The sequence below is a fragment of the Eleutherodactylus coqui genome, chromosome 13 (genome assembly GCF_035609145.1).
Source record: "Eleutherodactylus coqui strain aEleCoq1 chromosome 13, aEleCoq1.hap1, whole genome shotgun sequence".
Classification (NCBI taxonomy): domain Eukaryota; kingdom Metazoa; phylum Chordata; class Amphibia; order Anura; family Eleutherodactylidae; genus Eleutherodactylus; species Eleutherodactylus coqui.
Window position 1 is genome coordinate 82,887,143 of NC_089849.1, and position 25,948 is coordinate 82,913,090.

At 43.8% G+C, this 25,948-nt stretch overlaps 1 protein-coding gene across 4 annotated transcripts in view; it reads left to right on the forward strand.

Moving 5' to 3' along the window:
• The window catches only part of TMC6 (transmembrane channel like 6), a 41,096-nt gene extending 21,422 nt beyond the window's left edge, over positions 1–19,674 (forward strand). For 3 of the 4 annotated variants that reach the window (XM_066587186.1, XM_066587187.1, XM_066587183.1), the window contains 13 exons: positions 958–1,148; positions 1,239–1,383; positions 2,720–2,875; positions 5,697–5,869; positions 5,955–6,036; positions 7,911–8,008; positions 9,240–9,335; positions 11,553–11,628; positions 13,297–13,430; positions 14,985–15,161; positions 15,350–15,428; positions 16,615–16,689; positions 19,466–19,674. In XM_066587186.1, coding sequence (XP_066443283.1) covers positions 958–1,148; positions 1,239–1,383; positions 2,720–2,875; positions 5,697–5,869; positions 5,955–6,036; positions 7,911–8,008; positions 9,240–9,335; positions 11,553–11,628; positions 13,297–13,430; positions 14,985–15,161; positions 15,350–15,428; positions 16,615–16,689; positions 19,466–19,486 — 1,503 coding nt within the window. In that variant the 3' untranslated portion in view covers positions 19,487–19,674. Of the gene's footprint in view, positions 1–957; positions 1,149–1,238; positions 1,384–2,719; positions 2,876–5,696; positions 5,870–5,954; positions 6,037–7,910; positions 8,009–9,239; positions 9,336–11,552; positions 11,629–13,296; positions 13,431–14,984; positions 15,162–15,349; positions 15,429–16,614; positions 16,690–17,950; positions 18,000–19,465 lie in introns of all 4 variants that reach the window. The other variant, XM_066587185.1, reaches the window with a different exon arrangement.
• The last annotated feature ends 6,274 nt before the right edge of the window (positions 19,675–25,948 follow it).

Here is a 25,948-nt window from a genome sequence, read left to right on the forward strand (position 1 = left end):
ACTACTGTACTGATATTCTTCATTCACAAGGCCGGGCAAGCCTGTTAGTTGTCCGGTGGTAGCCAAAATACAGTAGAGTATACAAACCAGTCCGACTATTTTAGGGCTCAGTTATTTTTCTTAACTGGGTTGTCCGGCTGCCTTTCAATTTTTTTTTTAAAGAGTAGGCTCAAATGTGTTAAAATAACAAAAGCAGGGGTACTTACCCATCGTCAGCCCCGTGGTCCTCCCAGTCTTTGTTATGGAACAGATACCACCTGACCACTGCAACCAATAACAGGCCACAGTGGTCAAGCGCCGTTCTCCTGGCATCGAGACTCTCGGCATCCGAACAGTGATGCCAGGAGAACCGCGCCTGTTCACTGCGGCTTCTGATTGGCTGCTGCAGTCAGGTGGTATCTGTTCCACAACAAAGTCCAGAGGGCTGCAGGGTAGAGGATGGGTAAGTATCCCTACTTTTATTGTTTTAAAATATTTAAGCCTATACTTGAAAAAAGTTGTCTAGCAACCAGACCTTATTAACCCTTTGCAATCTAATTTTGGATTCAGGGTTTCCTAGGGGGTTTTCTCTTTCTGCCATTATACAATGGCGCCATCTGCTGGCTAGAGCAGTACTGCAGTATGGGACATGCTGGAGAGGCCCCCGACAATCAAGCGGCCAGTAATCTACAGTAAGAATACCCTGACGGACGTCTTCCGACATCTGAGCTGTACAGCCTTCAATCAGAATGTCTTTAGACATCAGACAGTGGATTGGAAAGGGTTAAGAGGCCTGCAACAAGTTCTTCTGTAGTCATCCGTAGAGAATAACTCCATGGATGCTATTGATCAGGGTGGGATCAATAGAGGGGAACGTCACAGAAGGTTTTTTTCCCCCACAGGCTTTGTATATGACATGTTCCTTTAACCGTGCTATCTACATATTTCTCATTCTGTAACCCCTCTTCTTATTTCTAGGGTTATTTTACAGATACTGTCATGTATTATGGTTATTACAGTAATTATACCCTCAATGATGGATGTTCCTCGAGGTCCAATACTTCACAGTGTCCAAGCGACAAGGCCTGGCTCCCATATCACATGCCTCTGGCTTATCTCTTCACTGTGGGAATTAGTTTCCTGAGTACTTGTATTATACTGGTGTATAGGTACGAACACTTTGTCCCATCTTACACCATTCATTTCATATTATCACAGCTTTTATACCTTTTTATTCAGTTTTCTCTTCTTTTTTTTAGGATGTCTTGTTCATTTGGTAAAAGTTTCAGAGTAGGATTTTTCTCTGGAGTTTTGGCTGCAAAGGTTTTCGGCTGCTGGGATTTTAAAGTTAACAGAATCCGTTCTGTGCAGAGACAGAAGGAGAATATTCACATGCAGCTGAAGGTAAAGTCAGTTCTTATATCAGTCAGTCCTCGTCTACATTTTGCTACATTCCACATAATGAACACTGTTCCATATAGATTCCATATAAACTATAGACTGGCTTTTAAAGGCACATTAACCTTACTTAGTTAACCCACCTACTGATTAACCCGAGCTCTGTTCATTCAACCGGAAATGGACTTTACAGTATTGGATGGACAGAGCTCATTCTACTTCAAAAGGCTGTAGCTCTAGTTCTGTTGTGGCTACAGACACACTTTTGGCCTCATTTTAAAGCCAGACCAAAAGCGTGGCTACAGCCGTGATATAACTGGAGCTACAGCTATTTAAAGTGAGAGCCAGGGAATACTGAATTGACAGCTCTCCCATCTGTGAGAGGGGGCAGCGGGTCTTGAGCAAGCAAAAGAGAACAATCTGTCATTCTCCTACCTGTAACATGGACTTGTGTTCATGTTATCACCCCTCCTTATCAATTAGCGAACATAGATGCTGTTCCCAGAAAAAGGATGAAAAGATAAGCACTTGCTCCTCTGATCATTTGTCTGTATAGTTGTCTTAGGGCTCCTGCACACTGGCGAGAGCGATATGTGATAGTGATTCACGGCCCAACATCACCATCGCAATCCTTGGGTAAACCCCTGGATGTGAGGCGTTTTTACATGGAAACAGCCTTGCATCCCAGCGGGGCTAAAAGAATCCCCTGCTGCAGCTGTCACAGCCGTGGCAGGAGATCGCGATCTTCTCCCATTGATTTCAATGGGGCCGATGCAACTGACGCAAGCTCCACTGAAGACCTGTGAAAACCCCTGGATGCAAGGTGTTTTCATTTGAAAACGGCCTTGCATCACTGCGGGGGTTACCTTCGTTTCCTCCGCGGCAGGACATCGCGATGTTCGCCACTGTTTTCAATGGATCAGCGCTGCTGCCGCCGGCCCCAATGAGAACAAGGTGAAGCCCCTGGATGTGACAGCTTCGCATCCCTGTGGGGGTTCCCTTCGTCACAGCCACAGCAGGAGATCATGATGTTCTCCCATTGTTTTCAATGGGGTCGGCATTGCTGCCGCTGGCCCCATTGGAAACCGTGGGCGATATCACAAAAAAATGGACATGCTGCGATATTTTTATTTTTTCTTCATGCAGCATGGCAGGAGTGAAAACATCGCAAATGAGAATGAAACCATTGAAAATCATTAGTTTCATAATCATGAGTTTTCATTCATTCTCGCATTGCGAGAAAATCACTCAATTTTCTCGCCAGTGTGAAGCCGCCCCCAGTCATTTTTGGGAGGTTACTGATGCCATTTATGAATCTGTGATACTCATTGGTTGCCTACAGGAGTTAATGAGTGAGCATCATCCAAATCGGCGTAGCCATGACTTGAGGAGGCGACTACAACGCGCGTGTGTCCTGATCGTCTCGTGGATGTTGTGTGCTGCCAGTTGGTTGGGCTCTGCATTGGCAGTGTACTACATTTCTGAATCGCTACACAAGGTGAGTATAGCATCCTATGGTATATCAGCCCTGTATAGCTTGCATGTGCTTGAAGCAAACCTAATACAATAGTGCACTGATTTAACCCTTTACTTCTGCAACAAGTTTTCTCCTTTCTGACTAGACCCCATTTTTCAAATTTGACGTGTCATGTTATGCGGTAATCACTTTGGAATGCTTTCACTTTTCACAGTGATTCTGAGATTGCTTTACTTGACACGTTGTACTTTGCTAGTGGTCAAGTTTGGTCGATCCGTTTTGCGTTTTTGTTTATAAAAACAATCGAAAAATTACTGAAAATTTTCCATTTTCAAATTTTGAGGTTTTCTGTTTGTAAGGCTCATGCCACATAAAATGGTTAATAACATTTACCACTTGTGCGCTGCATGTGGAACTATTTCTGTACGCGTCCTTTTACTTATTTTGGACATCAGAAATCTTAGAGAGGCAACTTTTACAAACGCCTGTGTGAGCCTGGCCTGAATCGGTAGTTTTTAGAAATCTGTCACATATGGCCCCTGTGCACAAAAAGATCGAAGCAGAGACCTGAGAAGTGAAGGGGCACCTTGTGGATTTTGGGGTCTCCCTTTTCATTAGGCATTTTCCAGGCACCATTTCAGGTTTGCAGAAGTCTTAAGGTCCCAGGAGATGGGAACCCCGGTCCAAAGACCCCATTTTGGGAGCTACACCCTCGAGGAATTTATAAAGGGGTATAGTGAGTGTTTCGAGCCCAACGGGTGTTTTAGAATTGGGCTTGCAAATTCAAAAACTCAAATTTTTTTTTACAAAAAACGGTTGGTTTGGCCCTAAATTGTTCACTTTTTTCACCTACAGTGTTGCATGGGATTTTTGTGAGATTAGTTGGCATGTTCATTGGTACTATTTGGGGTCACGCAGCTTTGTGATCTCTTTGTGTTGTTAATGGCATTCTGGCATTGTATTTTATTTTTTTACTACAGAGCTGTGTGAGGGCTCGTTTTTTGTGGGATGAGCGGAGGTTTTCATCGGTAGCAATCTGTGGGGTGCCTTTTTTAATATCTTTTTATTTAGTGTTTTTTTGTGTTTAGGGACGTGGGATGATCAAGATGAGCAGTTATCAAATAGCTTCTATTTTTATTTTTAGTGTCAACCCTACAGGATAGGTATTTAATTACTGAATAGTATGAACGTGGCAATACCAATTCTGTAAGGTTATTTTTCCCCATGTCTTCTTGTCTTATCTGTACGCTAACTGGCAGCACAATGCTGGCTCCATTAAACATCTCCAATCTCAAGGTAATTTATTGCAAAGGTCAGTTGGCTGTGAGTCAACCTATGAAGAGGAGGATTTATTGTAACAGGAGTGCAAACAACAAGTATGGAAAACTTTGGATGAACTTTCTCCTGGATTGGCCCCTTTCCACCTGTGTAGGAACAGAATTGTCTTTGGTTAACCCCTTAAGGACCAGGTTGTTTTGTACCTTAAGGAATAGACACTTTTTAGGGATTTTACTCATGTGGCGGTTTTACTGCTCCATTTTTTTTCCTTTTAGCTACCAAAATTATTTTTGCTGCGTTTTTTTTCCCGTGACATATAGGACTATTTTTTTAATATCTTTTTCACTGACTTTTTTTCCCGTTTTTTAGTTTTTTATTGGGGGTAAAATGCTAAAAAAATGATTTTTTTTAACATTTATAGTTTTTTTAAAAATTATTTTTATATTTACACTAAAATAAAGTATGGGAATAGGTTTCTCTATTTGTTTCGGACGTTTTGATATATAGTATGTATGGTTTTGGTTTACAGGGCGCATACGGTGACGGTTTTTGTTGGCGTCTGCTTTGTGTTATTCTCTTTCTTTTGTATGTATTGTTGTTTTATTCTGTTATTTTGTTTTACTTATTTATGTAATTGTGTTTTTTTACTATCTTTGTCCCCCATGACGTCATACAAGACCTTTGGGGGACATTCACTTTTTTTTTTTAACTTTATTTGACACTTTCCCACTGTAGCTGGGGCGTCCATAGGAGCCCTAGTTACAGGGGAAAGCAAGCCCTGTGGTGAGATTAGTCACCTGCAGAGCTGCCAGGGTCTAGTCTGACCCTCCAGCTCTGCAGTAGCAGGGAATCCCGGGAGGTCACATGACCCCCCGAGGCTCCCGTAGTGAAAGTATTTCTTACTTTCGCTTTGAGCACTGTATATCGGGGAAGCAGAGGGCAGGAAGGGTTAAAAACCCCTCCTGCCTTCTGCTCCGGGTTATCAGCTGTCACTAACGTTCCTGCTCTGATTGATTGCAGGAGACTTAGAGCACCGCCGTATTTGTACTATCGGCGGTCCTCTAAGCCCAGGACCAGCCGCCGTATATATACAGTGGCTGGTCCTAAACAGGTTAAAGGCAGTTCTACTATCCAAGGACCTGAAAACAGGGTAGATGGGCAGCTTTCATTACTGAGTGATATGTAGGCTCTAGTAATGTCTGACTGTGGGGTTAAGATACTAGTAATATACTATCATAGTGGAGAGCTATGCGGTGACGTTGTGCCACCGGTAGTTGCGGCTCGGGGTACAGCATGCACTGGAGAGTGTCGATGCCCGTCTCCGGATACCAATATTGGGTACCACAAACTGCAGGGTAACCTTTATTTCCCCAGGCCTGAGATATTCTCGTTCAGTCCTGGTTTCTTCAGTCCTCGGACACAGAACAGGAGAAATAATGGATGTCGCCAGTCTGACGCTATGTTGTCTGACATCAGACATCCCCTATATCAGCATCTATGACCTGCAAGGTAGCCTCTAAGTCTTTACCATAACATATAAGTATCCATTTTTTTATTAATTTAGGATCATCGTGAGCGACTGAAGAGAGGCGACGAGGCCGAAGTGGAAGCGATGCTGTTGCCGCTGCCATTGGTTGTGTCTCTGTGTAACCTGCTACTTCCATATATGTACCGTGCGCTGGGGCTCTGGGAGGGGCTGGACTCCCCCATGCTAGAAGTCTACATTGCCATTTGCAGGTGACAGACAATCCAATAATATATATTATCACTCCTGCCGCTCATCCACTCCAGTCTAAACGTCTCTTACTGTTCTCTCTTTCAGGAACCTCCTCCTGAAGGTCGTCATTCTCGGCATGCTGTGCTATCATTGGATAATAACTAAAGCAATGTACATGGAAAATAAGGTATATGCTGAGACGGTGCCCACAATGCTGAGGGACGTTACCATCTGTAGTTGGTATCCTCATGCGTATGTTAATGAAGGGATTGGCCACTTTCAGTAAAAAAAAACCAAAGTGCCCCAGAGAATAAATAATGCAAAAACACGTGTTTCAGGCAAAATGGACTGTTTATATGTAATTTGTATAACCCCTCCACTTCACCGTGCTGCAATGGCAGCAGCAGGTTTATGTAGGCGGGACTGCAGGAAAAGTGAAAGTACAAATCCCAGCATGCATCCCTGCAGCCGCTGTCTTCAGAGTCACCGACGCCCCCTCACCTCCTTCCCTGTTATCACAGCGGCCTCCAGCATCTTGTCTGGGCGAACTCTATTTGTAGTTGTTCCTCCAAAGTATAAGAAATTGATTTTCCTGGTTTTGTCTGTAAATGAATTTCCCCCTTCGACAAAAAGTACAATCAATAAGTACATATAGATACATATACCCATCTATTGTAGATCTATATATCATTTCCTCATGTGTGTGTGTGTATATATATATATATATATATATATATGTGTGTGTATATATGTATTATATACATGTATGTGTGTGTGTGTGTGCCTATTACACTCATATGTACATATATTACACACACGCATAGATACATTCATATATAGACCACGCGTTAAACATATATAGACACATAACAGATAAATATACACTAATATATATATATATACACACACATCATAGATGTTACACACATATTTAGGGTCCCTTTAGACAAGGTGATTATCGTTCAAATCAGCGAGTGACCTCATTGTTCGCTCGGGCAGCCTGTTTATACAAACGGATGCATCGTTGGCTAATTCAGACGAGAATCATTCATTCGTTCACATTCCCTGTATAAGTGAATGAGAGGGAATGAATGATCAGTATTTAAACTGAGCAATTAGTGAACGAGACAACGATGATTTTTATGCCTGCAGAAAATGAATGAACAGGGAACGAGTTATCATTCGGTCATTGGCTGCATTTAGACCAAACGATTATTGTTTACTGTCACTCGTTTGATCGATGATCATTCTCTGTAAAATGGCCTTAAGAGAGAATTATTGAAACTCCCGCCAGAGTTCGCTCGTGCGGTCTGTTTATACAGGCAGATACTTCGTTGGCTCATTCAAACGAGAAATCGTTCAGCTGTTCACATTCGCTGTAAAGTGACTTAGAGGGGCCGGACGCTTGGTATTTACATCGGATGATTAGTGAACGAGCCAATGACGATTTATATGTCTGCATAGAATGAATGAAAAATGATTATATCGTCCGTCATTAGGTTGTCGGCTGCGTTTTTACACTGAATGATTATTGTTCACTGTCACTCGTTTGAATGCTAATTGTTCCGTGTAAAAGGGGCCATAAGGGAGAATTACTGAAACTGCTGCAAAGAAATAGTTGAGTTGTTGCCCACCGCAAGCAATCCGATTGAGTTCATCATTTTCAAAAGTTTCTCTGAAGTGAGATGTGAGATCTGATTGGTCGCTACAGACGACTGCTCCACTTTTAATTTGCATCAACTCTGCCCCAATGACTGCACAGTTACGTCTTACATAGACCGTTCCCAGAAGTGGGATTTGCTGCAAGGACAGGGACGCACGTCAAAAGATATTTGTGGTAGTACAGTTTTCATGTAGCGGACGGCTCATATCATGGGATTGCCCAGACGTTTCCAGACAATATGGACATAAATACTCCAATCCTCCTACTAAGGAGTGCGGCGATGTACATGATGCTTTACTACAAGAACCCCCCCTCCTCTATCATAAAGCCTGCTCTTGTCTACAATCATCTGGCCTATAACATTGTGATATCTTCATCTTCTCGCTCCTCTCATTTAGTGCTGGGAGACGTTTGTTGGACAGGAACTGTTCCGTTTTGTGATCATGGACCTGATCTTCACTCTGCTGGACTCCCTGTTTGCTGAGCTGCTTTGGAGGTACATCTATTTGTTGGTTACAGGGGATGTATTGTGTAGCTGGGTAATGCTTTTTGGGAAAAAAAAATTGCGCCCCCAGAAGAAGTTGTCGTTTTGCTGCATGCGGTTCCATCTCCGGCAGATATGTAAATGATGAGAGTTGTGGGGTGATTAGATGAATGGTCTTGCCACTTGAGGGCCTAAAAGTGTTTTCCCCCTATTATTAGGCTTATGGCCCTTTTACACGGGACAAGAGTTGTCTAAACGACTGCACGACCGCTGACGTCACCGCTAAGGTTGTTGGCGCTTGTGCAGAGCGTTTGGACAGACAGACTTTGCCGCTGGATCGCCGGCTTCTCGCTCAGCACTTCACCTTCTATGTGCATTTGCACTCAGCGAGAATTCTGCGATCCAGCGAAGTGAATAATTAGTAAACAATTTTTTTGCATTTACACGGGACGATTATCACACAATTATGTTGGTTTGAATGAATTTTGAGCAATAATCGTCTAATAAAAATGGCCCTTAAACCTGATAATGGGCTGACACTTACTTTTTTATAGAGAGACCTTTTCAGCAGTCATCTCATTATCACAAGCAGGACTAGAATAAAGGGTAAAGGCTCATTTACATGCAACGAAATCGCTCAAAATTTGTTCAAACGATGGCATATAAGCGATTTTATCATTGGGTGTAAATGCTGCCATCGTTCACTCTTCAGCTGAACAATGACTTTAAGGTGAGTTTTTAAAATCCAGCATTCAGCCGGAGAGAAGATAACAGGGACTGCACGCTGTGTTCTGCACGGGAGTTGGAGATTACATTGTATTCTGCCGACAGCCCGTGCTAGAACAATGGAGCTGTGTATAGAGCTCAGACCACATTCTGTGCTCTGCAAACAGCTCCCGGCCAATGGATATTAGTGTCCATTAACACTTTATGCAGAACGATCGCTTAAACTGTCAATCTTTCAATCATTTGAAAGATTGTCTTAGCATGTAAATGGGCCTTGACACCTATATATACTGTATACTATTACAATAGGTGATGTCACAGCTTATCTATTCCATTCACGGAACACAAACACAATTCTTGACACTAGTGAAGAATAAAATAGAAAATCCATAACTTTTCAGCACACTATTGTTAGGTTTCTTTACTGGAAAACTCCTCATTTCAGATGTTGAGCAAAAACTCTCTTCCCGCCTCGATATTGTTTGCTGACGCAGCACATTTCATCCTTTTGTGACAGGTTAATTCTGCAGAAGAAGTGCAAACAAAAGTGTCGGACGGAGTTTGACATAGCTAGGAATGTACTGGAGCTGATCTATGGACAGACGCTGGCTTGGTGAGATCACCCGTCTGTAGGTCATGTACAATGTCCTAGCTAAAGCTATTCTGCCAGTATATAATATGCGGTTCTGGCCGAACACAGCATATTATAAGTCCGGGTCCGGATATAAATATATTGTGCAGCACAGTATATGGTGGCGCCATAATCCTACTGACCCATAGAATAAGGTTAATACATTAACAGCAGGGGATTAATACAACAAATTGCATTTTAAAAACTTCAACAGCGGGTTCATGGCAGATAGGCCGCGCAATATCACCGTCCTCAGCAGATACAGGGGGAATGTGGAGAGGGGGTCTGGCAACAGCAGAAGAAGCACAACTAGTTTGTGGCCACATCATCGTACGTAGGACATACTGCTCAGTATGTGGGGCACTACGGAACTAATGTCTGGGAAGTTAAAGGGAATCTGTCACCACCTTTATTACTGGCTATTACAATGTATAGAGAAACAGCTGTCAATGATTGGCTGAAGGAGTGAGTGGGCGGGGCTAGCCTGCAGCTCATGAATATCCAGGACTACTTCCTGTAGTCCTCTGTGTGCTGCTACTGGTAAAATGTAAGTTTCTTACAAACTGTTTCACAGATACATAAGACAGACATATCTCTGCAATCAGTGTGTCTGTCAGTGCCATATGCCGCCTGGGGTAGCCTGGGGAGAAAAAAATAAATTTAAAAATCTGCTCAACGCTGTATAAAAAAAAAAGTAATACTCCCCTCACCCGATCCCCTGCAGCTTCTGTTCCGACGGTGCCTCGTCCCCTGCTGGACTTTTCTTCCGGCTCCGTGAGGACGTTTCATCACATGGAGATGAGACTGCTGCAGCCAATGACCGGCTGGATGTGACTCAAGATCAGTAGGTCATTGGCTGCAGGAGTCTGTGCACCAGGACGCCATCACTCGGGCTGGAAGAAGAGCGCATCGTGGGGAGGTATGACCCCATATTTAAATATGGGGTTCAGCATATTTCAGTATAATAATTTTTTCTCTTCTGGCCTTTTAATAAGTTTACTATCCACCGTGCCTATGTGTCTCCATTGTAACAAGACTGGAAGCAAACCCTGTGTGGTCCTATTGTTACCAGTCTTCTACTTCTTACTGACTTAACAAATGTATTTTGGCCTCTGTTCACATCACATTTTTGTTTCCTGTTGAAAATGACTGTTTTTTGATATTTTTTTTTTCTTGTCAAATTTACCATTAAAACGGTATACAACAGGACACCGATGCTGCAGGCTCCTCTTTTGGTCCCATTGAACAGAATCCAGACGCATCCAGTTTTCTTCTAGATAGAAGTCAATGGCAGGAGAAAGTTTCTTGTTGCATCCAGTTTTATAGGTACCGGTCTTCTAATCTTCAGAAGGAAGAAAAACTTTCAACAGGGTGTAAAAATGTGGTGTGAACAGGGCCTTAGAAGTAGGGAGACAGAAGGGAATGTGACTGTCATACCACCTACTGGGATTATTCGTAGTCTGTCACCATGGAGACACTCGAGCTGCAAAATGACGGCTTTGATTAGAAATCTCGTATTGGCAAAATTGATTAATTTCTTATGTGCAGTTCTAATACTAAGCCCCCAATGTGTAGTCGGTGTGTGAGTGGTTGTTAACCAGTATTTTGCACCTCCCTCATGGCATTTCTGCCCTCTGCATGCTGCTGGGATCTGGTGTTTCTACCTGCCCTTGTATCAGTAAGTATGGGCACTCTTCAGTGTCATTTCATATTTTAGATGGATTGGAAGAATGAAAATTGCCCACAGGAATGGACATGGCAATTAAAGGGTTATCCAGGGAGAGACATTCTGAGTCCACCTTGGGTCCAGCAGTGCTGGCACCTCCACTTCCGGCCCAGTAATAACACCGGGTCACGTGGTATGGAGACTTCCTCTCTTTGTCGGTAGCACAGGGGAAGGGGGTTGGCTGTTAATCTTACTTCAATAATTAAGCCGGTCCTTTTGTCTGTCTCTACATTGGTAGGGACAGAGAAGTGGGCTGCCCGTACAGTAGTTAGGCCAGCCCTCTTTTTCGGTCACGGCTGGTCCCTATCTCCCTCCCGGGATAATCTATTTTAAAAACTGAAATAGAACCGTGTGGTGATGTCTTTTTGTATGTGTGTAGCCCAGTATATAACAATACGATGGTCAATGATCTCACAGTACTGCCTACTGATCATTCTAATCCATGTATCTCATTCCTGTCTTCCTTCGATCAGGCTGGGTGTTCTGTTTTGCCCTATTATCCCCGTCGTACAGACTCTGAAATTGCTTCTGCTGTTCTACGTAAAAAAGGTAAAATACATATTCTATAGGAGACACAAATTAAATATTAGAAAAAACTTTCTGACGGTGTGGGTGATCAATGAGTGGAACAGGTTACCACAGGAGGTGGTGAGTTCTCCTTCAATGGAAGTGTTCAAACAAAGGCTGGACAAATATACGTCTGGGATGATTTAGTGATCCTGCACTGAGCAGGGGGTTGGAACATACGACCCTGGAGGTCCCTTCCAACTCTGCCATTCTATGATCCTAGATATGCCCTTGACGGAGCACTCTTCTAACTCCGTGTAGTATCCCGAATCTAACATAGGGTGGCATCTATAATGCATAGAAGAAGGGTGAATTACAAGGAGATGAAATACCACTAAGAGTTTTCATCATTAACATAAAATTGTCCATGGACACGGCTCCATCAAGTTCAACATGTTTCTTTATGAATTATACCTTAATTGCTAGGTGACCTATAACAGCCACCGTTGTTAGATTAGCATCTAGCGCTTTGTAAACACTGTCAGTGTCTCTGCCATTACTATAGAAGCGTTTGCAGTGTTTTCACTAACCTGTGGGTTCCTTCACAAATGCTGAAAACAGCAATATGATGGAAACCCTGAGTGGACGTGAAGGCTGTCTGTTCGTCAGGGTTTCCATTATATTTGGAGTATAGAATAATATAGTTGACTACGCTGTGCTATACCCCAAATATAACGAAAAGTAACCAAAACCTTGTCAAATGGACAGTAAATTGGTGTCCGTTTCACTAATGACAGGGAGTGGTTCCGTTCAGGGGTTCAGTCACAATGCTGTTCACGGCACCCGTGACGGAATCCCACAGTGTAGTGAAAAATAAATTGTGGGAACACTCCATGTCTTGGGGTCGGGCTTTCCATAGTCTGCCTCTAACTGTAAAGAACTTTTTCCAATAAGGATAACTAGATTGCCTTTCTGTCACACGTAATGAATGTCCCCTGGTCCTTTGTACAGTCCTTGGGAAAAGCAGATTAAGTGTCATTTCTTTGCATTGCCCACACATATACTATCCATGTAGATGAGATCACCTCTATAACTTATTGTTTCAAAGCTGTTTTAGCCCCTCATAAGAGAGATCTTTCATCTGGCTTACCTTAATCATGTAATAATCGCCCACCTCTGAACCGTCTCCAGCTCTCCTATGTCCTCTATATAGTGTATAAGCCAAAACGCAATCCTGACTTCAGGATGTGGTCTTACAGGGATTTATAGAGGGGTGATATTACAGTTATCTCTTTTGTATACCCTAAATGTTTATTCACTTTTGCTGCTTGACATTGACTACTGCCTATATTAGATCTATCGTAGTAGTGACAGAGCCTCGTGTGACGCAGAGTGTTAAGACAGCAGAAATGCAGTCCTAAGCTCTCGCTCACGACCTGAAGGTTGCATGTTCAATCACCAATTGGTTCAGGTAGCCGGCTCCAGGTTGACTTAGCCTTCCATCCTTCTGAGGTCGGTAAAATGAGTACCCAGCTTGGTGGGGGGTAATAAATAAATTACCTGAAAGCACTGCGGAATAAGTTTGTGCTATACAAATAACAAGATTTAGATTTTCTTTTTTCGGCTAGCGTTGGATCTTTTACATCAGTTTATTTATTCCTGACGTTTTTATAAAGTCATGTGAAATGTATCTTTTATTTTTTTTTCTAGGCCAGTTTGATGAAGAATTGTCGTTCCCCAAGCAAACCCTGGAGAGCTTCCCATATGAGCACGGCATTCCTCACACTACTGTGCTTCCCGTCCTTCCTAGGAGCATCAGTGTTTCTTTCCTACACCATGTGGTCGTAAGTAGGGGTGGTACAAGGCAGGAGGGCTCACAGCAGGATGTGTCCCAGTACATGAGTTTTGTGTTTCTGGTACGGGTGACCCATGGATATGTCTAGTGTGAGGTTGCCAAGCAGTAATATTTAAGCAACGTGTTTGATACTGTAAAGTGCAAACTATGAAAATCACCTGAGCAGTTATACCCCAACGTAGACATTACTGCCTTGTATGCTTGGCCAAACACATCACACCATCAATACCAAATTAAAGGGGCCGCTTCATCAAAAATGAACCCCTTAGCCTGGGTTCACATACAATGTATTCTCGGCAGAAATCTCGCTGTTTGGCTGCAGCGAAAAACCGTGAGATTTCCGTCGGGGAAAGCGCTGTTTTAAAACCTGTGGCACTTAGCCGCGGGTTTTGGAGCGGCTTGGCCGCATGCTTTTCCCCTGTGGCCAGCGCTCCCATAGAGAAGAGCACGGCCGCAGCGGAAGAAAAAAAAAAAACGGACATGCTATGGCCAGTTTCTGATTTATGAGAAATCTCGTCCACATGGATCAGTAACCCTGGGCTTAGCGGCCGCAGGCGGACCTGCCGTGGCGAAATTCTGGATGGAATTTCTGCGGCAAATCCGCCCCGTGTGAACCCAGCCTTAGAAGCCACCGTGGCCAGATAAACCTTTTCCATGCAGAGAAATGTAGTCTTACATGGCAAACCTACCAACGTCAAAGATGCTGTGTGTTAGAGGCTTAGTGGTCTGGCATGTCTCATCTGTTACCCGCAGGGGTATGTTGTACCCATCAGAACGTTCTAGGCACCCCAAAATAGTACTGATGGAAACATCCATTCATCTTGCAAAAAACAAGTGCTTCTAATGTGCAAAAGTAACAAAACCTAAAAAGAATCCACAAATGACATTACCTTCATTGTGCGGGTCAGTACAAGCATGCCGATACCAAATGTACACAGATTATTTTTTTATTTTATAGAAAACAAAAACTTTTATTAAAAAATTCCTTTTTGTCGCTGTATTTTTATACCAGTAAGTTTATTTTCCCATCTGTGAGGCTGTAAGGACTTGTTAAGGTGGGCGGTAGTTTTTATTGATACCATCTTGGATGATGTGTGAGTTTTTTGAGCACTTTTCATTCAATTTTCTTGTGGAACGGTGTGATTTTTACAAAAAGTGCCATTCTTGCATTGTGGTTTTCTCTTTTCCATTGTTCTCTGTGCAGGGTCATAATAATTCAGACTTGTCCAGACATGGAGCTACCGATTGTGTGGTTTTGCTGATTTTTATGGAACAAATGTGAAAAGTTTATTTTTTTTTTCCATTTTATACAACTTTTTTACTTTTGTGTCTATAGGAAACTTGAACTTATGACCACTTACACATTATAATCCAGGACAGGTCAGAAAGCCTTCACTAGGCTGCCATAGCAATCTATCAGTACCCTGCAATCACAGGGAATTCAGTAGGGCTTATTAATGGGTTAATAGAAATAATCTCTTGTGTACACATGCCGCTATACTGACTATCACCCTATTTATTCCTTATCTTTCATTGCTCTCAGCGTGAAGCCCTCGCTGTCTTGTGGTCCATTTCGTTCCCAAGATACTATGTACTTAGCAGGGAAGTCCTACGTCAAGCAACTGGAAGTGTTAAATCCCCGTCTGAGTTGGGTCAGCTGGATTCTTTACTATCTTTGGGAGAACACGTTCTTCATCTACCTGGCGGCTGGAGTTCTGCTGTGAGTACCTGGTGACGGTTGAGGCCCGGTAGATATGGGTTACGTTGGTTGTAGGGCTGCTATTTCGAGCACATTGGCTGCATGTTTAATTGGTCGTGAGTATCTGATTTCAGTCCGTAAAGGATATATTAGGTTGTGCAGGTCCGGTGGGCAGTGTTGTTTGTATAGCTCTTTCTTTCCTCTTCCAGGATTGTAATTTACTTCCACATCCAGATTGTCGGTGGACAAAGGAGAATCATACAGTTACTGAAGGAGCAGATTGCAAACGTGAGTGCATTGTGGTATATGTGACATAAAGCGATATGAAATTGGGAGATACAGCAATGCTTCTACGGAGTGGTCTGTCAATCATGATTCTTTATCTTGTTTATTTCTTGATTCTTTCTTCTTCCCTGCGATTCTGAGAGGAGACTTAATAGCGGTCTACAAATATCTGAAGGGCTGTCACAGTGCAGAGGGATCAGCCCTATTCTCATCTGCACAAGGAGGGGCCAGAAGCAATGGGATGAAACTGAAAGGGAGGAGACACAGATTAGACAGTGAGGGGGATCAATGAGGGGTACAGGTTGCCCCTGGAGGTGGGGAGTTCTTCTTCAATGGAAGTCTTCAGACAGAGACTGGACAGACATCTGTCTGGGATGATTTAGTGATTCTGGAGGTCCCTTCAAACTCTATGATTCGATGGTTCTACAATATTCTGTGCTATTGTTACCGCAGGATGGTCCTATGCAATATAAATCTGGATACTATTTTTTAACACGGCTGTGTTAAAAAAACTGTATTCTGTGTTTTTTGTGTTTTTTTTTTTTTTAATAGTAGTCAGTAGCACAGGATATAGCTACATAGGTGTACTGTTGCCTTCCTAAGTATATACTGTATGGTAAGAACGGGATGTGAACATCGCCTAAACCGTTTGCTCTGAATGGTCACTTATAAATTACTAGGCTCTTCTTACTCTGCTTTTCTGTCCATTGACAGATGCAGAAACTACGTGAGGTGGAGATCAAAGAGGTCTCCGTCTCACATATCCTCCCCTAGGATGCTTGGAGTTTCCTGCATGGAGGACGGTACCAGCCCTGGATTTAAAAAAACATAGTCTGAAAAGAACCTAACTGATTATGTTAAATCCAGGTTACTGAATTGTGTTGGAAAGAAGCGCCAGATGAGTAGTTAATGCGTGACTTTCTCATCATCTGGATAGCCATGTGATCAAGTTAGTAATGGTAATTAAAGGCCGGCTGCAGACGCCACATATAGTACATGATCCCATCCATGTACCAGAAAACGTCAGCATGGAAATCCTGTGCATGATCGTCCTTTTTTGAAAATGCTGCGGATTTTCAACTTTTGTTGAAATCCACATCAAATTGCACAATATCCCTGTGTAACGCATGCAGGAACCAGGCATCATGTCTGGGAATGGCCTAACTGTGGTTTACCTTGTTCTCTGCAGGAAGGAGAAGACAAACGCTTCCTCATTAACAGACTTCATTCAGTTTATGAGAAGAAGAGCAGACCACAGCCAGCGGTAAGCGGTCTTACTGGCAGTAGGGGGTCTTACTGGCAGTAGGGGGTCTTACTGGCAGGATGGGATTACCTTTTATTTGCATTATTAAGAAATGAGTGCAGTAAAAGTGATGCGATGCTTTACAGCGGCTTCCCCTTCATATGGCTTATTACTGTTGCGCGCCATCACTGGACCCCCACCGCTTCGGAAATAGAAGATCTTGCAGCGCTTGTTTACTATTGTATCCACTTGGAGGTATTTATCTGCCTAGTGGCGCTCTTATTCACCACCGCACAGGGCACTGGTGCCAATTACATGACTGGAGCTGTGTGCCCACGAGCGTCTGGGAGCAGCTCTATGGGGGGTCTGCAGCGCTGGCTTAGCTCGTTTGTTTTCAGAACTGTAAAACTCCTTTTAAGTTTTCTTCACATATGCTTATTTTTTGTCTTGTAAAAATACAATTGATTTCACTTTTTTTTTTCAAGTATGGTTTTTTTGGTCCTTTTTTTTTTGTCATTTTTTTAATGCACTTTTTAATTCCTATAGAAAAACCTACGGAAAAACCTGTGGGAAAATGTATAAAAAACTTAGAGCATGCTGTGTTTTGAACAAAAACCACTGCTGCCCCAAGAAGTGTACCGAATGGCTGTTTTGTAGTGTGTTGTTTTTTTTTTTAATATATCTGCCGATTTGGCTTTAGGTATCGCGCTCATTTACATCTGCAGTAGGTATTTCCATTTGCATTCTGTATGACTGTTCCATTTTTGGAGCATAACGTGCAATTCAGACAGAAATAAGTGTTTTTCCTCCATCGATTTCAATGGATTTAAAAAAAAAAAAAAAAGATGTTTTTCCGTTTGATTCAATTCCGGATATTAATGGGACCAATAGCGCAGTCTGCACGCTGTTAGCTGTGTTACAAACGGAACTTGATGGAAATGCTTATTTCTGTTTGAATTCTGTCTGGCTGTTCTTTCTTTGGAGCAGGAAAAACAAATTCAAACAAATAGCGACCGCAGATGTGAACGAGCCCTTAGTGGTCCGAGTGAAATACATAGTGGCACGGAAAATTAATGCTGCAGTGATAAAATAATATAAAAAAATCCGGTAAAAACGCAGGGAAATGGTTGCAAAAACAGTTTTTTTTAGTAAATGCCGCATGTGAAACATCCCTTAATTCAAAAGTTATAAAAAAAAAATAGTAATGTATAGAATAAATCTATGTATGTATGTCGGGTTCATGGCATTTGGGTCTAAAACCCAGCAATGCTTCTGTTGACAGGCAGACTGATGACGCACGATGTCATGATAAGGACACTAGGGCGATTTAGGTAGAATACATTTAGTCATATGTGGCTTTTTGCAACCATTTTTAATCATTTCATTGTACCCAAATAGACTTGATCAAAAGTCTATTACTTGTGTCTCCAGCTCCTGCAGACCTACAGTACCTCCAGAAGTTTGGAAACACACCTTTAAACTGTAAAATTTGGGAGAAATTGTGAAAAGTCTGGGATGTATGTGTTGTACTAAAAAACAAAAACTGCTCAATCTACTAACGGATACTTGAAATCAGGAAATACTCTCAAGTTTTGGACTTTACTGGTGTGACTGTCATGCATGCTATGTTAAGTTCTCAGGTTGGGATATGTTGGTTGGTGGAGAACCTCCCAGAGATGTTTCTGACTAGTGATCTGCTGTTTAAAACATGGGGTGTTTTCAAATGTCCTGAGGGTCCTCGGTTAGATTAGAGACAGCCGGAGGAAGGACAGATGGGAACGGAGTCATCACTGAGCTCTGTTACTGGCTGCAGCCCCTGTGATGTCATGTAAACCTGGCTGGACTGCAGCTATCAACAGAGACCGGAGTGGAGGACCGAGCAGTGGTGCAGAACACAGTGGGAGCGAAGAGAGGTGGGTATATCTCCATTCGTTATTTCCCTGCATGGGGAGGGGTTGTCCACAGATGTTAAAGGGGTTGTCCCGCGAAAGCAAGTGGGGGTATACACTTCTGTATGGCCATATTAATGCACTTTGTAATGTACATTGTGCATTAATTATGAGCCATACAGAAGTTATTCACTTACCTGCTCCGTTGCTAGCGTCCTCGTCTCCATGGTGCCGTCTAATCTTCAGCGTCTAATCGCCCGATTAGAGGCGCTTGCGCAGTCCGGTCTTCTCTCTTCTGAATGGGGCCGCTCGTGCCAGAGAGCGGCTCCTCGTAGCTCCGCCCCGTCACGTGTGCCAATTCCAGCCAATCAGGAGGCTGGAATCGGCAATGGACCGCACAGAAGCCCTGCGGTCCACCGAGGGTGAAGATCCCGGCGGCCATCTTCACAAGGTAAGTAAGAAGTCACCGGAGCGTGGGGATTCGGGTAAGTACTACCCGGTTTGTTTTTTTTACCCCTGCATCGGGTTTGTCTTGTGCCGAACGGGGGGGGCTATTGAAAAAAAAAAAAAAAACGCTTCGGCGCGGGACAACCCCTTTAAAACTCGGACAAGCCGAGGAATTCAAATCCAGTTTAGGTTTACCAAATGTGATCCTCTCTCATTAATGCTGGGTTTCCACAAGGGTGTAGAGTGGCAGTGCGCTGCACAGGAAAACCACACACTAATTGCTGTTAATTGCCGCAGTGAAACATACGTTTTCATGTGCTTCACCTCTCCTGGCCATGAAATTGCAACAGTGCAGAACACAACTTCTTTACAAATGCCCTGTGGAAACCCAGCCTGGGAAATATGGACTCGTTTCTTAGCATTTGTATGGACTCTGTTCTAAATTAACCATTTTTTTTCAGCCAAACACTAGAAGGAACTGAAGATGCCCGCATACAAAGTGATGAAGACATCCCCATCTAACACTGGAAACTGGAGCCCAATGTGTACCAAAGACGTAGCCCTCTCGTAGCGTGGAGGAGTGCAGCCCGGTGTTTCTGCAAATACTGCACATTTCAATGACTGAGAACCACTTTTTATATGTCTATTTATAATAAATGTTTTACTGTTACCGTGTCGCCTTGATGAGAAATGATTCAGCTGGGACAAGTAGAAGAATATGATCGCTGCTCGGGCAGCATGAGCCTGGTGACTGGTTCCCCTGTAAGGCGAGAGTGTGACTTTGGTTAGGAGAGTTCACAGCCTAGGAGACGAGGCCCAGTGTCCACCCATTTGTGGTTTCACGTGACTTGGTCTCCTGTGCTCGCTCCTCTGCTGCCACTTCAAACTTTCAGGTTACTTGCAGCCTCTGAAAACTTACTCTCTTCTGTCCCTTGGCTCACTTCTCTGCTCTTTCCTTTTCTTGACAGATACCCTTACTTTTCTCTTCTTTGGCATCTCTTTCTTCATGCTGCACTGACTATCCATCCTCTGTGTCCTGTTCCTTCCTCTGTTTCAGGATATGCCAATATCCCTCTCCCCCATACAGGCTAACGCCCCCCCATTATGCCGATGGAGCAATCAGCCATTCATTATCTTGAACGTCTTTGCCTACTGCTGTCCAGCAGGTTTGGTTGACTCCTTCTTCCCAGCTCTGTCATTGCAGAAGACAGAGTCAGAGACTGATACAAAGTGAAAAAGTCTACATGCTCCCGGTGCCCCCCTTAATCTTCCCATAGCAGCAGCCCATTTACTGACCCAGCTCATCAGGAATGTGAAATATCGGATCGCTCTCACTTTAAGGCCTCCTTCCCACGAGCGTGACGGGCTCCACCGCGTAATATTACGCAGTGAAGTCCGTCACGGCGCCCCCCAGAGCCCCTATACTTACCAGCGGACGATAGCGTGAAGACGCTTCCCCGCCCACCGCCGGCGCGTCGTGTGACACGCCCACCGCGTCACGTGACGCGCCGGCCGCGTCAAATGACGCTGCGGCGGTAGGCGGGGAAGCGTTTTTTCACGCTATTTCCGCTGGTTACAGCGGGAGATAGCGTGAACGGACGGCTTCCATTGACTGCAATGGAAGCCGTCAGCGCGTACAGCCCGTCCTCACCCGCAGCAAATAGAGCATGCTGCGGGTGAGGATGGGAGAAATCGCGGTGCGTAATTCCGCGGTGGAATTCCGCATCGTGAGCATTGTGCTATTAGGTTCAATAGAACCTAATAGCAGGGGGCCACGCAGCGGATTTTTGCCGCGAATTTACGCGGCGTAAATCCGTTCGTGGGAAGGAGGCCTTAAGCTAAAACTTTATGGCATCAACTACAATGGCTCTTCAATTTCAATGTTTACCTTCCTATAGGAGGAAAAAGTGAGCTTCCCTTCTAAATGGCGAACATTGAAATCCCAGTACAAGCCAAAGTAATGCAGCGACTCACAGGCAATGGCCTATCTCTGTGGAGTCCTAACTTTGTAGGCGCTATACAAAACTCCCATAAACTAGCAAGAGAGCACTTATAAAGAATGTCTCCCCCTCTGGAGAACTCTGCACATCCTTGGATTACACAAGATGGTCTATTGAATAGGCAGATGTTAGTGCAGCAGGGAATCTTAACAGTTCCTGCAGGGTTTTGTGTCCTTTCTCTGGCCTGAACTGTAAGGCCGGCTTCATATGGCTGAGAAAATCGTGTGAGATTTGTACATAGTGGTATGCGCAAATCCAGCGCAAATATGAACCCCATTCTTTTAGAGTCAAATACATGAGTAATGTTTGTGGCATACTCTAAATTTTCACGTTTCTTGCAGCGCATCGCCCATTGATTGCAATGGGACCTTTAATGCCTCACGTGGCTTTTACATGCCGTGCGATGTGCATGGAGGTGCAATGTGAGGTTTACCATTAAAATCAATTAGAAATCCTTCCAATCCTGTATCGCTACTTACACAAAGTTAGGTAGAGAGGAAGATCTTCACCATTGAACCCTCTTTGTATGGCTCTAAGGGCTCAGTCACACGGGCAGCGATCTGCATGTATTTCCATGCGGAAAAACATCCGGACCGGGTGCGGATGAAAATCCACATGACCAGCTCCATTGCCAGCCATATGTTCTTTCTCTGGCAGGTGCAAATTTTCATCCGCACCTGCTGTGCGGGCGTTTTTCCGCATGGAAATACGCGCAGACCTCCGCCCGTGTGACTGAGCCCTAAAGCACAGTTGGGCCAGCTCCATCAAGCTCAGCCAGAGGCCAACAACTTTGATCTGGTGGATCAGACCTCGCTTTTCGCCTCCAGCTCAGAGTCCCTACCTTCTTCTGGAGTGCATATGTCAAGCCGTGACTAGAGGTATGTAAAATGTACTCCACACACCCCGGTCATACTCATAAGTTGCACCCATACATACTGTATGAGTTGTGTGACCTGCATTCAGTCTCCATGCTTTCTATTGCTTATACTATTGCTTCTTGAAAGAGAATTACCCTACAAGGGCGCTGTCCTGATTTTCCTGGGGTATAAAACTACATTTTTATAAAAGCGTACACCATTGTGAAATACAGCTCTGGATACTTCCTATTCAATTCATCCAAGACTGTTCCAAAGTAGAAACAAGGGCGAGTAGAAGATGGAAGGGCGAGTAGAAGATGGAAGGGCGAGTAGAAGATGGAAGGGCGAGTAGAAGTAGAAGATGAATCAATGGATTCAGAGTTTCAGCTTCTATGAGCCCATTAGTTTAGATTGCTGCACTCAGAGGAGCCAACAGGTTACCTCCAGTAGGGAAGCCCCCAAAAACCACTTTATTGATATTGAAAGTCCACTTTAAAAAGTATGTGTAATTATACATACAGCGAGGTTGTCCCAAACTAAGCACAGATCTTCTGGATGTAGACCTGCTCAAATCCTTCTGTCTCATCATGCAATCCCTGACAGACTGGATGATGTAGAGATCAGGGCTCTGTGGGGCCCGATCATCACTTCCAGGACCCTTTGTTCTTCTTTACACTGAAGATAGTTCTTAAGGACATTGACTCCAAATTTATTCTATGCAGGACAACCACTCCAAACATCCAGCCAATCAGACACCTCCCTGATGGTATTGTGTGATGGATAAGTATTATAGTACATTAAGCAGAAAAAAAAGACATGTCCATCTAGAGTAGCCCATTGTAGTCCGCCCATTCCATTCATTACTTTAGCTACCGCAGTTGTACCCGCTCCAGCTCTGATATGTCCTTCTTGAGTACCAATGCCCAAAACTGTCCACAATATTCCATGTGTGGTCTGACCAGTGACTTGTAAAGAAGAAGAACAATGTTCTCATCATGTGCTCCTAGGCCTCTTTAGATGCACCCCATGATCCTATTTGCCTTGGCAGCAGCTGCCTGACACTGGTTGCTTCAGTTAAGCTTACAGTTAACTAAAAACCCCCAAGTCCTTCTCCATGTCCGTGTTCCCCAGTGGTTTCCCATTTAGTGTGTAACGGTGACAGGTATTCCCTGCTCATGTGCAGAACCTTACATTTATCAGTGTTGATCTCCCAACTTAGACTGGGCTCATACAAAATGCTGAATTCTATATGTGGATTTCAGCAGCAGGAGACCTGCGATCATTCGCAGAAAGTAAGCAAGCGATTTTCCGTGTGGATGTAGCATATGCACAGCGTATCACCCACATGGAAAAGTGATCTTTCTCCCTCCTCCAGATGGTATTCCAGCTTTTCTATCTATTTTCCTCTAGAGTTGCAAGTGTTTCCGCCGCTTATGTGCAATGTTAATTGTGTATGAGTGACACAACACTCGCAGCCACTGGCGTAACTATAGAGGGTGCAGGGGATGCGGTTGCACCCGGGCCCAGGAGCCTTAGTGGGCCCATAAGGCCTCTCTTCTCCATATAGGGAGCCCAGTACTATGAATAAAGCATTATAGTTGGGGGCCCTGTTACAGGTTTTGCATTGGGGCCCAGAAGCTTCAAGTTACGCCTCTGCCCGCATCCACTGACTTCAATGGCGTTGTCCACACTAAAATAGAGCATGTTGCTCATGGAATACACAGTTGTTATTTGCATGTGTAAACAATGCCTGCATTTTACTACAGATCTTCCACGCAGATGGCAATCGTGGATTCTGCAATTAAAATCTGTTCGTGTGGGACACGCCTCCCCCTTTCCTTATCCAGATCCATTTGCAACCATATATGCTGTTCGCTCTTGTGTTAATTTCTTTACATAGTTTTGCATAATCTGCAAATATTGATATTTTACTGAGCAATCCTTCTACCAGGTGATTAATATATTATAAATAATAGGGCCCAGAACCGCCCCCTGTGGTACCCCACTAGTAATGGTGACCTGTCCAATACTGCCCCCTGTGGTACCCCACTAGTAACTGTGACCCAGAGTATGTACCATTTATAACCCCCCTCTGCTTTCTATCACTGACCAGTTACTTCCCCACTTACACACATTCTTGCCCAGACCAAGCATTCTCACTTTATAGACCAACCTTGATTCGGCACAGCATCAAACACTTTGGAAAAGTCTTGATACACAAGTTCCAATGACTCCCCGGTCCAGTCTAGAACTTACCTCCTCATAGAAGCTGATCAGCTTGGTTTGACGATCTCTCATAAACCCGTGCTGATACGGAGTTATACAGCTATTTTCCTTGAGGTCCTCCAGGATAGCATCTCTTAGAATCCCTTCAAACATTTTACCCACAATAGAAGTGAGACTTACCGGCCTGTAGTTTCCTGGTTCACTTCTTGACCCCTTTTTGAAAATCAGCACCACATTGGCTATGCACCAGTCCAGGAGACCAGATCCGTCACTATAGAGTCCTTAAATAGAAGAAACAACAGTCATCACATTGCTTAATTCCCTTAGAACCTGGGGGGTGTATGCTTTATTTTTGCTGTTCATTGCCCCCTTTATATCAGTGTTGAGCCACACTGCTTTTCTCCTATTCCTAACCCTATACTCCTATAAGGTATGAACGGGATACCAGCTGAAAGAATGCTATCAGTGCCGCCTGCTGAGAAAATCAGCGTGCGACGCTGATGACAGTCATCATGATTTCTAGCTTGTGTGCTAGAAATCAGCGATTAACAAATAGTGCACGAACGAATAGACACAAAGATTATCGGTCAAAAGAGCGAAAATTTATCGTTGTGTCTAAATGGGCCTTAAGGCCTCACGCACACGGGCGTTCACCTCCCATCAATAACCCTCCATAGCATGCTATAGCAAAGTGATTTTTCATGCAAACAAGTGGAAATCACTTGCGATTTTTGCTTGCGGAGGAAAAATTGCAGCATGCTCTATTTTGCTGCAGTGTCCGCACAGGCGGCTTCCATTGAAGTCAATGGAAGCCTTCCGACCTGCGGCCCTAATGCAAATAATATTGCAGAAAGGTCGCAGGACCCTTGTCATCACCTAGCAATGGCACGGGGAAATCTATACTGCGCATGTGCGACGTCTGGGCCATCAGCAGTACAGATAAAGAAGAAGAAAGACGGGTACGCGGGGTCACCAGCTACGGTCAGGGCCAGATTCCAACTCTGCCGTGTGCATGAGGAATAAAACTTTTGCACAGTAACGTAAATATTTATGAAATGGAGCAAAGAAAGTTCAGTGGCACAGGAGAGTGCGGCTTAACATACAAACCTCACACAAGGCGGCATGAAGGTTGAGCATTGTGTTAGAACATTGAAGATCAAGGGGGAAAAAAGCAGCATGCACTATTTTGATGCGTAATATGCCATTTATAAGCTATGGGTGTTTAAAATATGCAGTAAATATACATGTTATTTGCGTATTTACTGCATATTACACACATAAAAAAATATGCATGTAATGCACAGCAAAAATACGCTCATGTGACTGAGCCCGTAGGCCTCATGTCCCCTAGAAAAATACAATCCGCGCAGAATCTGCTGCGGATTTTTTTTTTCATGCGGATATCCCCACCTACAGATAGCAATGTGGCCGATCCACGCGGAATCCGCGGTAAAATGGAGCATGTTGCGATTTTTCTCCCGCCTGTGAAAAACGCAAATCTATTAAAATGCCATCCGCGGGTGCAAAATTCAAATTTAATTGACCGCGGATGGCCAATGATTCCCTATGGGCAAAATTGAATGCGGATTTCACCCGCGGAATCGCAATTCAATTTTGCTAGTGGACATGAGGCCTTAGGGGGAGAATCACCCAAGCACAGGACAAGTTGTTCAGTATTCTCCTTCCCTCGAAAGTAAAAATCTATCCATCCTGAGGAAAACAATTCAGTGCAATTAGAAATAATAGCTATAAGGAAAGGGCGTCAGCTATTTTGCGGACCGTTAATACCTATGGCAAACTAACATGGAGCTCTCTATGCTGTCTCATTCTCTCATCACACGGCTCAGCGGGGCTGTTAACC